The sequence below is a fragment of the Cebidichthys violaceus genome, unplaced genomic scaffold (assembly GCF_023349555.1).
Source record: "Cebidichthys violaceus isolate CVI_PGR_0920_01 unplaced genomic scaffold, fCebVio1.0.p SCAF_6, whole genome shotgun sequence".
NCBI classification, from domain to species: Eukaryota; Metazoa; Chordata; class Actinopteri; order Perciformes; family Stichaeidae; genus Cebidichthys; species Cebidichthys violaceus.
Window position 1 is genome coordinate 10,378,025 of NW_027176816.1, and position 12,038 is coordinate 10,390,062.

The window sequence follows — 12,038 nt, forward strand, 5'->3', positions numbered from 1 at the left end:
AATAACAGTCATTTCAATTCTATTTCAGCCTAATTCGAAGCTGCCTGTGAATGTGTTGAATGATGGCAGACCTGTCTTCTTTAGTCGTGACTGTTGTCTCTCCTCTGTCCAGATGACAGCGTTTGGAGCGTTTCTTCATAAAGGGGCGTTTTGTAGAAACTACTTCAACCTTTTAGACCTGCTGGTCGTTGGTGTGTCTCTGGTCTCCTTTGGCATCCAGTAAGTATCATTCAATCATTTTCTAATGTTGACATGTATCATTGAGCAGTTGTGGTAGTTTTGCCATGACATATACATCTGCTGGTGGCAGAGCTGAAAAGAATGTCTCTGTCTCTATAAAGTTTCTCAGTTAAATCTGTCTTTCTTAGGTCCTCTGCCATTTCAGTTGTGAAGATTCTCCGCGTTTTGAGAGTCCTCCGTCCGCTCAGGGCCATCAACAGAGCCAAGGGACTGAAGGTATCTGTAGGCGTGCGTCTGTTATAATTGTGGATGCCTGCACATTTGCTTATGATACAGTACTGTGTATCCCTACCAATGATTGTGTCCTTTGCAGCATGTGGTCCAGTGTGTGTTTGTGGCCATCAGGACTATCGGCAACATCATGATCGTCACCACGCTGCTGCAGTTCATGTTTGCTTGTATCGGAGTGCAGCTCTTCAAGGTATACAGGGAAACAGTGGAGAGAGAGATTGAGAGTAATGGGGTCACAACCAAAATCGACAGGCCCAACGAATATTGTTTGAACAGAAGTAGAAGGTTGTAAGCAAAGAACAGTTCTGACTTTCTCTGTTATCTTAGGGGAAATTTTATCGCTGCACAGATGATGCCAAGTCCAGTCCAGAAGACTGCAAGTGAGTTTTTATATTTTTTATTTATTTATCGTTTCCAGCTTTGGACATTGGCCTGCATGAGTGTATGTACTTGTGCGAACATGTGGTTGATATTTCATCTTTTAATCACAGAGGTACCTACATTCTCTACAACAACGGGGACACGGCGCTGCCCATGGTGAAAGAAAGGATCTGGTACAACAGCGACTTCAACTTTGACAACGTGCTAATGGCCATGATGGCTCTTTTTACCGTCTCCACATTCGAAGGGTGGCCCACGTAAGTACTGCTTTGACAGCTGGAATTCAGATTTGACTACCAATATGTAGAATAATGGCAAGATGTATTTAATGTTTGATAATCATTCACCTTTATCTCTGAATGAAAATGTTTCATTACCACTTTTTTCAATAACCAAAAGTAAAGTGTAAATAAAGTCAGCCCACCCTTTGAGGCAATTTTGTATTTAATATGACTATTTTGTGAGTATGAATGTGCTTAAGGACTCTATGTAGTATATTTAAATAAATTAATCTAGCAGAATTGTTATACATAATTACTGTTAATTATCTCTACTTTCTCTGTGTTTTGTGTGTCCATGCAGTCTACTCTACAAGGCCATCGACTCTAACAGGGAGAACATGGGTCCCATCTACAACTACCGCATCGAGATCTCCATTTTCTTCATCATCTACATCATCATCATCGCCTTCTTCATGATGAACATCTTTGTCGGTTTCGTTATTGTCACCTTTCAGGAGCAGGGGGAGAAGGAGTACAAGAACTGCGAGCTGGACAAGAACCAGGTAGGAGGGACCTTTGACGTTTGTGTGTTTGTGCAGGAGGTGGAGTTGGTGCTTTTATTGAACATTTAAAATTTAGAAGGAAAAATCTGTTCATGTCAAATTATTAATTGTGTGTATCATTGCAATGTATCCTCATGCAACGGTTCTCATGATACCTTATGAAAAGTTATTCCTAATTTTTTGTGCATTTCCCTACAAATGTCCAGAAAGACGTGTTCATTTCCTCTCTTTCCATGCATACAGTCAAAATAAACTTCTGTCTTCACTTGAAACAACTTGGCTCGGTTTAGGCAACAAAACAACTTGGTTAGATTAAGGAAAAGTTTGTGGTGAAACTTCAACTGGATCTCACTACTGATTGGTCCAAATAGTGACTGTATCGTTTACAGAAGAAGACCGGTTTCTCTTGATAAGTCTGTTTTATTTGTCTTTTTCTATATTTCCCCACCACCGCAGCGTCAGTGTGTGGAATATGCTCTTAAAGCTCGTCCTCTGCGGCGCTACATCCCCAAAAACCCTTACCAGTACAAGTTCTGGTATGTGGTCAACTCTACTGGCTTTGAGTACGTCATGTTTGTCCTGATCATCCTCAACACCTTGTGTCTGGCCATTCAGGTGAGTGCCCTTCATTCACTTTAATGCAATGGGAACAGGAACAATAAGGTTGATTTAGTTTGGATTTCTGCAATGCAGCATGCAGTTAATTAAAGTTATCTAACTTCCTTTCTTTAGAATCTGAATATAATTTGTTCTCTTGTTTTCCTTAAAAACATATAGTGATTATATGTTTTTTTTTCATTAAAATATCTACTCTCCTTGTAGTGTATATCATTTTGTTTGTAGCAATGGGTATCATGACCTTTCTTCCAATAATGTATTGCAGATTGACGCTCTACCTAATATACAGTGTGTGGCAATTTCGGAGTACTGATACACTTTAAATAGAGTACATGTGTTATTATTTTATATTTCTGATCAGTGTATCTGCCCGTCTCTTTCCAGCACCATGGTCAGTCTCATCTGTTTAACTATGCCATGGACATCCTCAACATGGTCTTCACCGGGGTTTTCACTGTGGAGATGATCCTTAAGCTCATCGCCTTCAAACCCAGAGTAAGTCTCCTCTCCTCTCCATGTATACAAATATATTCAAAACTACCACCAGTTCCTTAAATCAACTTGTTTGTAGTTTTCCTTTTAGATCTCCCTTTATATTTTATCCGTAATAAGGTTAATGTTTTTTACCTTTTGTCTGAAAGCCCTCCGCTTTTCCTTGTAACCCAGCCCTCATACACTCTTCTCTTGGGCTCTTTGCCCACTGGCTATGACTCCACTTCTATTTATTCCTCATTGTCACCTTCCATTCTCCTCACCGTAACCTCTCTACCTCTTATACTTTCCTGCTTCTCCCTCCACTCCTGCCTTCCCCTCTCCTCCCACTGGCTGTGCATGCTGCCATAATCAGGGCTATGTCGGGGACGCCTGGAACATCTTCGATGCCCTGGTCGTGTTTGGCAGTGTAGTCGACATCATACTCAGCCAGGTAGAACGACGTTAGTATGTACAACTCTGTCATTCCCTCCTCCCGCTCTCCCACTGCTGCTGCTCGGTTGTTTCTGCCCTTCACATCTTTCGTCCTTTCCTTCCTTCCTGTCTTATTTTTGTGTTATCTTTTAAGGTTGGCTTGAGCCAATTTCTGCTGTTGAAGCAAGTCTGTCGAATCTTAATGGTTGATGAGTACCATAGACAAAATACATGATTATTGGCTGGAAAAAACTACCTGCATGGTAAATGCCAACACATGAATTAGATCAAACCACTGAACCATACTGATTAGATCTTGTTAAATTGTTTCTTTAAGCCTGCCACTGGATCAGTGGGAGTAGAAAATTAAGTTTGAAATGGAAGATTAATGACAGATAATTAATAATATAAAATAGCAAAGTTTAAAATTATCATATTTGGATAAATTAAACAAGCTAATACTCTCACAGACTCAGTGGCAGGAAGGATTTGACTCTCAACTTCACTCTTTAATCTAATCACAACTTTTTGACGTTTTCTATCTTTCATAATCCTTATTCTTTTTTTACCTTTTCTTTCTTGCTCTCTTGTCTCTCTCTTCTTCTTTTCTGTGTCTTTGTTGCTTGTGCTTGCAGAACTATTTTGCTGATGCATGGAACACATTTGATGCCTTAATTGTTGTGGGTAGCGTGGTTGACATTGCCATCACTGAGATCAATGTAAGTAGTCATTTATCACACATACAAGCCTGTCTTACTGCTTACTCTGATGCTCCTAGCAAGATATCATCAGAGTTGCATTCAAGATCACAATGCTCTTTTTTTATGCGTAATAACTGCTCTTTACATTTCCGTCATCGGTCATAAAACCAATGTCTCATGATACTGTAAAATTCTAATAACATTGCTTTACGAATGTTGTTTAAGTTTATTATGACAACCCTGACGCTAACCCTAACCAAACAGAAGTAAAGAAAAAAAGATGACCTATGTTATGATATTTAATGATGCTATAATTTGTCACTCACCTCTGGTGTAAATAAAAACGACAGGTTGTGAAAATACAGTAGATGGACAGTATTTGAATATTGTTCTCTTGATTACATTTATCAAAAATATATTTCAATAAAACAAACAAATTTCAACATTTATTAGTAATTATGTCCCAATCTTATTACTTGCTCAATTAATTGATAAAATAGCGGGTAAAAAAAGCTTCTAAATGTATTGGGAACTGTTGTTTTTGAATGCAGCTCAGTTATCATTTAAAAATCTCCAATGTGATCATTTTGTACCAAACTGTTTTTGCTTGTAACTCCTTTGAATCTGCTGTACTCCTACTTCAAGGCCAGTCTGTATTCTGGTTCGCCACTGCTGTTAACACTGACTGCTTGCTTCTTGCTTGTACATATGAACATGTTTGTTTGTCCGGTCAGTCTCTTGCTTTGAATGAATGTTTGAGGTTAAGAGGTAAGTAAGTAAGTAAGATTTATTTATAAAGCGCTTTTTACAGACATAAGTCACAAACAGTCAAAAAAGAACACACTGTACACCATAATTGATCAAAACTCTAGCATATGATGTAAGGTGTAACATAAACTTTGCAAACAGAAGACCTGAAGATATGAGTTAAAGCAACAGGTATACATACACCCGCTAAGAGCATGTCAGCACTTGAATTAGTATAGTTCTGCAACTAATTTTAAATTTTTTTTACATTGTTTTAAATTTTTTTTAAAAGGTAACGGCCATTATCTCAGGTTATCCTTTTCCTTCAAATATGTATTTTCCTGCACACAGCCACCATATATTTGGATACTTGAAAAAAACAGGGGAATGACAAGAATAGCTGGGTGTCATCGGCATAGCAGTGGTAGGAGAAGCCATGCAAGTGTACGACAGCCCTAAGCATCCTTGTGTAAAGGGAAAAGAGGAGGCTGCGCGGTTCAGATGCAGATCCTATCCATGTCCCCTGGTAGGGGACATGGATAGGAGACTGACTCGTTTGGTAAGATGCAAACAGAGAGATTACAGAGCTTGAGACACCAACTCCTATAAGGGTGGAGAGGAGGAGCTAGTGTTTTACTGTTTTGATTGCAGCAAACAGGTCTTGTAGCAGAGGTCTGAAGGCAGCGTGCAGCACTGTCACTGCAAGGAGGGCCTTATCAGTTGAGCGGTCTGCTTTGAAACCAGATTAGTGGGGGTCTAGGAGGTTGTTTTGTAAGCAGACAGTGGGTTAAAAACAGCATGTTCTGGTATCTTGGAAAGAAAGGAAGAGAAAGTTCTCTAAAGTCTCCGACGATCGACTGTTGGCCAATGTCAGGTTGTCTGTGAGCCTCTGTGGCTCCAGTTTTTGCGGTGTGTCCTGCACCATTGGCATTAGTCAGCCCTTGCCGGGGGCTTTTCAGCCAATTGAGCATGTTGGCGGCGAAGCTCATCTGTGAGAAAAATCACTCCGATTGGCTGTTCAACTTCAGCGAATCAGTGCTCAAAAAAAGAGACTGAGGTGATGGAAGCAGGCAAATGATTGACTGGAGGACACACAAAGACGGCTCTTGTTATTTTCACAGACCATTCCAATACACAAATAGTTTCACCACAACATGGCCATCTGGAATATAAAGAAAAGAAACAAGAAAAACAAACAATGTCAGCATTTTCCTTTAAGAAGGTGTATCAGTGCTTTCTCCTTATTGTCAATGTCAACAGCTAAACTATTTAGTATTTTGGTGACGAACACATTCTCTTCCAGCACTGAATGCTTGCATCGTATGTCTGGTGTTACTGTTGAGATTATGTAGAAAAGCTTTTGCATGACAGGCTTTAAAATGATAATGTTCCCGTTTGTGGTATGAATTGTAATGCTGTGTTGTTGTTTTTAAGTGAAGGTGCTTCTGAGCGTTTTTAATGCAATTGTATGTTGAACAAATCAAAAGGTCATGATGACTCGTGAACATTTTGGTGACGTACAGCTGGTTTGTGTATATCGGATTAACCTAAGGCTTTTGGTTTCAAGTCAGCAGCCATTCCTGTCTTCAAGGTGATAGTGGAGCCAGGGGTAAGAAAATGATCAAAGCCCCTCACCCTTCTGTTATCACTCAGCATCAAGATCTTTTTGTTGTCACTCTTTGTCGCTCACGTACTGATGAAAACATTGAGATGCTTTATGGTCTCAACCGTGTGATGGTTTGTGATTGAACTCTCGATGTTTGTCAAAGTCTTGTTTTGAATCCACCTGGTTTGTTGCATTTTGGCTCCAGTTTCATGGTTAAACTGACTTTTTTTTCTGTTGAGACTTGGACCTATCTGGGCGCATGGCATGACACTGACTGACAGATAACACTGTATGGTCTTTTGTCTTGTTTCTTCATTTCAACATAGCTTGCCCAAGTGTTTGCGATCAGATTACCAACATTATATATCTGTGCACTGTTTTGAGTTTACGTTTCTCGTCAAATGTCCTGTGTTCTTGTATTTGAACATGACAATAAAAGATCCATTTCGATGTTTGCTTCAATTGTAAAAACACAAGTACAGTTTGTCTTTGGGTTTGTTTGTCTTTGGACTGCAGATTGTCTGTTGCCTGTTTTGAATCATCCAGAGTTAAATGTAGTGTGTGTAAGTCCTCCGGGTCTGTTGGTCATGGCATTGTGTGTATGACAGTTACTCTGCATGCACATTGGCTGTTGTCATTGAAAAGATGCAGAAAGATCACAAATGGGAATTCTTCTTACTGATTTTCATCTACTTTAAGGTTGCTTGCAAATGCATGCATGACTGACTGTATGAATGAATGAGTGGAACGGAGCTTCATCACTGTCTGCATTTGGATGCTACTCCCTCGGTTTCCTCATCCCCTGATTACTCTCTACGTCCTCCACTTCAGAACACGGAGGACAGCGCTCGCATCTCCATCACCTTCTTCCGCCTGTTCAGAGTGATGCGACTGGTCAAACTTCTGAGCAGGGGGGAGGGCATCAGGACTCTGCTGTGGACCTTCATCAAGTCTTTTCAGGTAAGACTGTGACGTCCCTCTTGAATCTGCAATGTCATGGACCAATGAGATGAGAGATTACACTTGTTATCACAAGTTAGGGTTCAAGGTTAGAGCTCTAACCTTCTTAAACTGGTTTCTGGGTTTGCTTTTAACCAGTATAACCACAGTTCATGGGTAGCATTTTCTGAGCCATTTTAAATGTTATGCTGTTCTGATATAGGTCTGAAGAAACTGTCCTCTTATCTTAGTATGCTACAAACAATTTGCAACAGGGTGGGGCTAGTTGTACAAGATTTAATCAAGATAACCAGTGGATCTGGTGCTGAAACAGTGGTTTGACGATGCATTCACTCAAATTAGATACTGCAGTTTCCAGTGTCTCACTCTTTTCTCTTATTCCCCCACCCAGGCTCTTCCCTACGTTGCACTCCTGATAGCCATGCTGTTCTTCATCTATGCTGTAATCGGGATGCAGGTAATGTATCCTGTTTTACACCCTGCATGAAACTTGGTGAAAGGGTGAAGCATGGGACAAGGAAGAACCCATTCAATTTTGGAGTGGATCTGAATCACAGGTCGGATACACAAACTTTTTTTTACTTGCGTTAATGTTGCGAGATAAGACAAGGCCTTTGCGAAGGTCTGCGCTCTCTAAGTAACCTTATAGTTTGTGTTGATTGTTTGTCAGAAGTTAAGAGCGGGCTGGCTGATGCTTCTTTGTCTTTTCTAGGTGTTTGGGAAAATAGCCATGGTGGATGGAACTCAAATCAACCGCAACAACAACTTTCAAACCTTTCCTCAAGCGGTCCTGATGCTCTTCAGGTGTTTGTGTAGCTTAAATTGTTGGTTATCAGCCATTAGAAGTCCTCACAAATGCATAAATGCACGAGGGAAAACCCCTCATCCTGCTCCTGTGTCAATACTTCTGGCTCTATGTTAGGTGTGCCACAGGTGAGGCCTGGCAGGAGATCATGCTGGCCTGTCTGCCAGGGAAGCTGTGTGATTCAGAGTCAGACTACAACCCCGGAGAGGAGAGAACTTGCGGCAGCGGCTTCGCCATCATCTACTTCATCAGCTTCTACATGCTCTGTGCTTTCCTGGTAATCACTTTGCTGTGTGCAGTAATGTTTGAGCCCGGACTTGAGCAGGCACATTCCTGAATACAATAAAATATCGCAAAAAAAATTCTTGCCCTGGTTTCAGATCATCAACCTGTTTGTTGCTGTCATCATGGACAACTTTGACTATCTGACCCGTGATTGGTCCATTCTTGGGCCGCATCACCTGGATGAGTTTAAAAGGATCTGGTCCGAGTACGACCCTGAAGCCAAGTAAGTACTCAGGGCCCATTTGGAGAGAACAATCAACTGAAGTTTACCTATCCCTTACACTGTACGTTACAGCTAAGGAGTATTTGTGTCAGTACACATAGGATGGTGATTGTTTGGTAACAGCTGTACCATCTGAGGTGCACCAACTGATGATGTGTTACTTATCAGAACCTGAGTGGCAGTGAAGACTGTGCTGCTCAGTGGTAAAGTGCCTTATATTTGAATGGATCTTGTTGCCAGGGGCAGGATAAAGCACCTTGATGTGGTGACTCTGCTGAGGAGGATCCAGCCTCCGCTGGGCTTTGGCAAGCTCTGCCCTCACAGAGTGGCCTGTAAGGTGGGTTTCGACAACATAACGACTCACTAACACCCATACAGATATAGAAATGCATGTGGTGAATGTTGAGGGTGACAAAAACACGTGAAAGTCTTCTTACATCATTAACACATCAATTCCTACCTTTTTCACTTTTGATGCACTCTTCATAATCTGTACTTCTGTTGCAGCGTCTGGTGGCGATGAACATGCCCCTCAACAGTGATGGGACAGTCATGTTTAATGCCACCTTGTTTGCTCTGGTCCGCACTGCTCTTAAGATTAAGACTGAGGGTGAGTCAAGACTTTTAAGTAATTAGAGATCTGCAACGTTTTTGGTTGTATTCTTATGGATCCATATTATTTGGTTGAGCTTTTTTGAGCTGTGCATTGTCATTCTGTACAGTAAAAAAGAGGGACTTACAGTATGAAATAGATATTTTGAGTCATATGACTCAAAGAGTGTTGTGTGCACTGGAGCCTCGTGGCATAAAAGCTCCTTGAGATGATAACCCAGAGAAACCACTACAGCACCCATCCACAATGTTGTGGACAGAGAGGCTTCGGCTAGTGATCCCTAAACAACAATTACCTTCATCCATGGGCCACTTTGTTCAAAATGATTCATTGGGCAACCAAGATTGTATTTCCATTGTGTTTGAAATGTATTGATGTATTGATTGAGTTCCTCATTGGGCTGCAGTATTAAATGATATGAGACCATTTATGATTTATATAAACATTGTAGTTACATTGCTATCTACAGAAAGATTTGATTCAACAGGTTGTCCCTCTTCTGAATTATTCACTTTGGGATGCCTCGTGCAGTATCTTTTTAATTAATGTCATGTCATGCATCTTTAACTTTTAGTATAGTAGTCCCCTGTTTACTGAGTTGGTGTCTTCCAGTTCAACATTTCGCCACAAGAGGGAGTTATAGGTGTTCAATAAGTATCGCTCCTCAATGGCCATCAGGGCTTCTAACATTCAAATCTTAATCCCATGTAATTCGTTTATCATGGGGAATTTTGTGTATTCATTGCAACTTTAAATGTCATGTTTTGCGTTGTGATCTTTGTGTGTATGAGAGAGAAGAGAGATGGAGTTATAATACTTGATACTTTACTTTCAGCCAGATACCCCTTAATACAACAATTTATTGATCAGTGACTCGTTGCTTTTCACCAAAGTGACTTTACAGTTAAACATTCCACTTTTTCTGTCATTTCCAAGGTAATCTGGAGCAAGCCAATGAGGAGCTTAGAGCTGTGATCAAGAAGATTTGGAAAAGGACAAGCATGAAGCTGCTGGACCAAGTGGTGCCCCCTGCAGGCGGTCAGTGGTCATTACCTACACATATATGCACGTGGTCACCACGGTTCAGTGATCGTCATTTGCTTTACAGAAACCTAATTGCATGCCTCTCTTCTTCTGTACCGTTCTTTCTCTCAGCAGATTTGAATACTCTGCTTCTCATTTGTATTTTCCAGAGAATTAAATAATGGAAACCTCACATGTTAAGGTTAAATTTCCTGGAAGTCCCACAGCAAAGTATTCTACGCTAGAGTATTAATAGAAGGAGGAAGGGTGTCAAACAATGGACATGCATTTGAATGCACGTGTATTATTCCCCTAATTTGAATTTAAAAAAGGAAGTCAGTGCTATTTACACATGTTTCCTTTGCTGAATGATGTTCATTGTGCAGACTGTGCAGCCTCACTAGTTTTTTGGCACTGGAAACTGTGCAGCAGTAAAGAATCACACCACAAATACAGTTTATTTAAAAAACATTTTGGTGTGATAACTGAATCCTTCTGGTTTCAGAGAGGGAGTGAGAGTTAGAGTGATTTATTACGGGTATTCTGTTCACTCTACGCTTAAAAGTGTCTCTTAGTTGTTAAAGTGACTGGAGGAATTATGTTTTCGGGTTGTTCATTCTCGTGAAAGTGAAATCTCAGGAAGACTTTGAACGAATTTCGTACAACCATACACTTGCACTCAAAGTTGAACTGATTAGAATTTGGTGGTCAAAGGTCAATGTGACCTCACAAAACACGTTTTTGGCCATAACTCAAGAATGTATATGCTAATTACTGTGACAATCTCACACAAATGTCTAATAGGATAGAATGATGAAGTGATTTGGTTGGCAAAGGTGTACAAATGCGAGGTAGTAATTATTTCTATTTATACCTGTGCTTTTTTTCTACACTAAAATTGACTATGGTTTGTAGAAATTTTGACAAACACTCTTTCTAAGATGACAAACTGTATCACCATTAGAATCCATTGAAACCATGACTCTACACTGACAATAGTTGCACACTGCGAATTACAAACTTTTAAAGCCACCTTTATAGTCTACATAGTAGTTATTTTTAATACACAAAAGCAAGATTTTGTGTATGTTCACACTAAGAAACAGCTGATGAGGGACCTTCAGCATCCTGTTTTTGCTATTCTGAAGCAGCGAGGCCTACTTGCTAACCAAAACCGAGATAGAGCGACACTTTCCCCTCGTTTCACAGAAACTTTGACTGCGGTCTTTGTCATGATTCTACAGTTTTGTTTATCATTGATCTCGTTGTGTCTGGTTCTACATTTTTCAACTTCCTTTAGACCGAATATATGTAAAGGATTTGCACAAGCCTTGACAGCAAGGTAAACTGTGCTCTTCCTTTATGAACAACTTTAGTTGCATGCATCAGCTACCAATGGTCAAGCACAATGTGTGTCAAAATGAAAGCCAAGTTGATATAAGTCACTTTAATCCATTGTCCACATGCAGTCATGAGTATTAGTTCGAAGTGCAATAAATACATAATAGTTTTATTAGTTACAATTATGCTCCTAAATACATACCCAACGTCTTTTGCTGAATCCACCTAAAGTATACTGCTTAATAAATTGAAGTGGAAATCAACTTTCTGTCTTATTTTATCAGAAAATTGTCCAGTTTCTGCCAAGCTAGAGGTTTTCACCTCTCACTCTACTGTAGTTTTTATTTGTGGTAGTTGCTTTGGATCATTCTCTCACTTTACAAAATTAATTATTTGAAATAAAGTGCTGATGATAGGCACACCTGAGTCCAGCATGTTCATACAGGTTCCTCTGCTTGTGTTCATGTAGTTCTTCGAGGGACTACGCTTACAATGCTTTAGCACTCAAACTTTATTCATCTGCATGTCTTTGTGTGTGTTCATTTGCTAACCCCTCTTCTCCTTCTTTCTGTTG

General features: G+C 40.1%; 1 protein-coding gene across 8 annotated transcripts in view; it reads left to right on the top strand.

The window, feature by feature from the left end:
* Positions 1 to 12,038, top strand: part of cacna1db (calcium channel, voltage-dependent, L type, alpha 1D subunit, b) — a 75,746-nt gene that overhangs the window by 53,494 nt on the left and 10,214 nt on the right. For 7 of the 8 annotated variants that reach the window (XM_068733681.1, XM_068733682.1, XM_068733683.1 and 4 more), the window contains 18 exons: positions 113 to 219; positions 369 to 456; positions 554 to 661; positions 799 to 851; positions 963 to 1,109; positions 1,435 to 1,636; positions 2,093 to 2,251; positions 2,639 to 2,749; positions 3,102 to 3,179; positions 6,176 to 6,217; positions 7,046 to 7,174; positions 7,566 to 7,631; positions 7,887 to 7,978; positions 8,097 to 8,256; positions 8,360 to 8,487; positions 8,728 to 8,824; positions 8,995 to 9,097; positions 10,037 to 10,138. In XM_068733681.1, the coding sequence (XP_068589782.1) occupies positions 113 to 219; positions 369 to 456; positions 554 to 661; positions 799 to 851; positions 963 to 1,109; positions 1,435 to 1,636; positions 2,093 to 2,251; positions 2,639 to 2,749; positions 3,102 to 3,179; positions 6,176 to 6,217; positions 7,046 to 7,174; positions 7,566 to 7,631; positions 7,887 to 7,978; positions 8,097 to 8,256; positions 8,360 to 8,487; positions 8,728 to 8,824; positions 8,995 to 9,097; positions 10,037 to 10,138 (1,972 nt within the window). The remainder of the gene's footprint in view (positions 1 to 112; positions 220 to 368; positions 457 to 553; positions 662 to 798; positions 852 to 962; positions 1,110 to 1,434; positions 1,637 to 2,092; positions 2,252 to 2,638; positions 2,750 to 3,101; positions 3,180 to 6,175; positions 6,218 to 7,045; positions 7,175 to 7,565; positions 7,632 to 7,886; positions 7,979 to 8,096; positions 8,257 to 8,359; positions 8,488 to 8,727; positions 8,825 to 8,994; positions 9,098 to 10,036; positions 10,139 to 12,038) is intronic. The other variant, XM_068733685.1, reaches the window with a different exon arrangement.